The 3,266-nt window shown below is 33.0% G+C and overlaps 1 protein-coding gene across 2 annotated transcripts; it reads right to left on the reverse strand.

Moving 5' to 3' along the window:
* Positions 1–1,505: 1,505 nt before the first annotated feature.
* On the reverse strand, positions 1,506–2,971 carry LOC131033232 (non-specific lipid transfer protein GPI-anchored 3). 2 transcript variants are annotated; one of them, XM_057964399.2, is made up of 3 exons: positions 2,372–2,971; positions 2,204–2,257; positions 1,506–1,901 (listed from the first exon to the last, which is right to left on the reverse strand). In XM_057964399.2, exons 1-3 carry the CDS (start codon positions 2,718–2,720, stop codon positions 1,810–1,812), a joined length of 495 nt encoding a protein of 164 aa, XP_057820382.1. In that variant the 5' UTR covers positions 2,721–2,971; the 3' UTR covers positions 1,506–1,809. The 2 variants fall into 2 exon arrangements, with proteins under 2 accessions (XP_057820382.1, XP_057820381.1); XM_057964398.2 differs by having other exon boundaries at positions 1,506–1,916; positions 2,372–2,968.
* Between the last annotated feature and the right edge of the window lie 295 nt (positions 2,972–3,266).

Below are 3,266 nucleotides of genomic sequence, written 5' to 3' on the forward strand. Positions count from 1 at the left end.
TCCTCAAGGAGGACAAGTGGCAATCCTAAGGGTGCCATGTGGAATGCGATTCCACACTAAGAAGGACAAGTGTCCCCAAGAGGGACAAATGTCAAGAAGGGGCATGACATGTCCCATTTGGGAGATGGCCCCCCCAAAATTGGTTGGAATTTCCTAAATATTAGGAAATTAGGAATATGCACACACATGTGAGGGGGAAGGTTAGAAAGGATAGGGTGGGTTAGGTGGATAGAGTTGGTTTGAACCCTAAATTTAGGTTAGAAGAAGGGTTAAAGTTTGGAGGCATGCGATTCAATGGATTGAAGATGACCTTATTAATTAAATTAATTTGACCAATGGGGGACAAGATGCTACATATAATTAAATAATATGGATTATTTAATTAATATTAGTGGGTAAGGGAATTAAATTTAATTAAATTGATTAGTCAAATTTAAGTATCTACAAATATTATAATCATTTTCATTTGCAATTTAATTAATTCTACTCGTTAGACTAAGATTTTGGGTTATACATGTACTTAAGATTCTACTAGTGGAACACTAAAAATTTGCAAGGCTAAGGAAAACAATGTTAGCAAATACATCATTTAAAGTGATTGCACAATCACTTTCAAACAAAGGTAAACTTTCATTTGAAGGTTTATAAGATTTTTAATATTTTAATTTTTTTTAGTCATGGAAAGTTTCTTCATTGAAAGGTTCCTTGAAAGAAAGGTCCTTCCATACCTTTTTTTTTTGAATGAAAGTCTTTAGATGAGTTTTTTTTGTTGGAGTGTTTTGATGTTTTTTCAAAATTTTCTATTTCAAACATTGGGTTGAATTAGCAAGTTGAATCAACATGGTAGGAGGTTGTTACAAGATCATAACCTTAGAATATACTTTTCAAAAAACATAATTTAAAGTATATTTAATTTAATTAATATTTAGTTTCTATTTTCTAGTGAACTTAGATTTTTCACCCACTTAATATTTTGATAGATGTTAAATTTTTAATTTATATGAACGTTGCTAAATCCTTGAAAGAGTGACTCCTTGAAAGAGGGACTCAGCTGTAATTTAGAGCTCAAGACACAAATAAATCCAGTTCAGTCCTAACTGGTAGCTATTGCTAAAGCCTAAAATGGATCTCTACTCATAACTGCAAATAATATTGTGGAGGACCATGTGCTTGATACTCTTGGAAAAAAGTAATTTATCTTATTGTAAATTGCAATTTGCACTTCTATTGTTTCATTTAAATGCTTTATACTGAAATGCTCCTCATTGTAATACTTTATGTAGTTTTTCTTTCAAGATGTTTAACTTGTAGATTCTTTCTATTATATTATATTTACATTTTTACCATAACAAAAAAACACATTACAGAAATAACTGATCCCATTAATTTCATAAAGACACAAATTCATAAACTTGAAGATTCTTTCTATTATATTATATTTACATTTTTACCATAACAGAAAAACACATTACAGATCCCATTAATTTCATAAGGACACAAACTCATAAATGTTAAATTTTAAGATACTATAATATTATATATTTTTACAACAATTAATCTATTCAAAGCCACCAACTAAAAATTTAAAAGAAATTCCTATTTCCTACGATAAAATTTCAATTTATTCTGTCTCAGATTTTTCCTGGTCTCATAAAACCTGCTGGAGAATTGAATGAAAATATAGCAGTACGATAAATTTCGTATATAATCTTAAACTACTACCTAGCCTATAAAGCTCAAAGCCTGCAACAAGAAAGAAAAGGAAAACAAGCTGTAAATCTGCCCGTGCTGCCACTACCGTGGACAGATTCAGGGAACTGAATTGAATCCGCCAAGAAAAAGGACAGCCAGCAGAGGCAACAATATTTGCAAAGGGGTTGCGCCTACGCCGCTACCATTGCCTGTTTCAGCATGTCCTAAATTTTTCAAATCCACAAATCAAACGATTATAAACCAGAAGGGAAAACCAAACAAAATTCTGACTGGTAAAAGATCTTAATTAATTAATTGTATCAGATTTTCATAATTCAAAGTGTATCATTTAATTATTTCTGAATGTGATCGAGTGTGATCTAAAAAAAATTAACTAAATGTGATTCGAAGCATAAATAAAAAAATACACAATCAAATTGGGAAACAACTAAATGATACCTTCAATTAAACTGAACAATACTTTTAATTAAACTGAACAATATACACTTACCTGAAGGTGTGCTACCAGAAGGCGTGGTAGAAGCCGAAGGTGCAGTCGCAGTAACTGTTATTTCACAGACAGATTATCCGATTGAAAAGAAAAACAGAGGAAATGAAAAGAAAAAACAGAGGAAATATGAAAGAAAAAGGACTCAAGTAGGGTAAAAAATCCACAGACCGTTGGAACAAGAATTAAGTGTGATGTTTGTGTCGCCGCAAAGGCGAGGAACATTTAGGGCTTGAGTGACGTTGATATTCAATTGCTTGGCGATGCTACTGTTTACGAGGCTGCAAAGGCACTGCTGCTGCGTTTTGATAGCGTTGAGTAAAGGAACGCAGCACGAATCTGGGGGTTTCGTTGTGGCGTTCAAATAATTTGCACAGGGCACAATCGAATTTACACAGGAACTCGAATCATTTTGCGCTGCTCCGATCTTTATCAACATTGTCACCGTTAACACCAGCACGATCTTCCAGTATGAAGATCTGTAGCCACTAAATTTGCCGCTTTTTGTTCTCGGCGCCATCTTTTCCGGTTTCCTGTTTTGCAGTAGCAATTGAAGCGAAGAGAGGGGAAAATGTAAAGCAGGAAGCGAGGTTACCAGTCTAATGAGAGGCTCTGTAATCTTTCATGGACATTGAAATGGGCAAGGAGCGGGTCAAGATCAAACAGAGTATTCAATTGCTCTGTGAATTCTGTTATCGAACTTGTTAGCCGGCCTTTCAATTTTAAATTGAAGTAGGTATGTTTCGTTTTTTAATTCTTTTCTTTACGGTCATATGGCCAGGTATAAGCTGACAGTTTTTCAACGCCAATTAGGTCAACGTTTGTAGGTATAAATACCTAACTTAAAAAACTGTTTCCATTTTATCGTAATTCTAATATATTAAAGATATTTAGCTTATTTTTTTAAAACATTAGATTAGATTGGGAATTTAAAAAAATACTCCTGTCATCAAAGAGTAATTTATATTAATAAATAGAGGCATTTTTTAATGTATCAAAATGATGATATATATTAGAATTCTTGTGTCTTTTAGTCATGGGTTGTAGGTGGCACTGTTGAATGATT

The sequence above is a fragment of the Cryptomeria japonica genome, chromosome 10 (assembly GCF_030272615.1).
Source record: "Cryptomeria japonica chromosome 10, Sugi_1.0, whole genome shotgun sequence".
In the NCBI taxonomy this organism is placed as follows: Eukaryota; Viridiplantae; Streptophyta; class Pinopsida; order Cupressales; family Cupressaceae; genus Cryptomeria; species Cryptomeria japonica.

What these genes read in the sequence shown, in the direction of transcription:
- LOC131033232 (XM_057964398.2), bottom strand. Translation starts at nt 2,720, where the DNA reads ATGGCGCCGAGAACAAAAAGCGGCAAATTTAGTGGCTACAGATCTTCA. An exon ending in ACTTAATTCTTGTTCCAACG is followed by an intron (nt 2,258 to 2,371) that starts GTCTGTGGATTT and finishes GTGAAATAACAG; the next exon opens with TTACTGCGACTGCACCTTCG. An exon ending in TTCTGGTAGCACACCTTCAG is followed by an intron (nt 1,917 to 2,203) that starts GTAAGTGTATAT and finishes TGAAAAATTTAG; the next exon opens with GACATGCTGAAACAGGCAAT.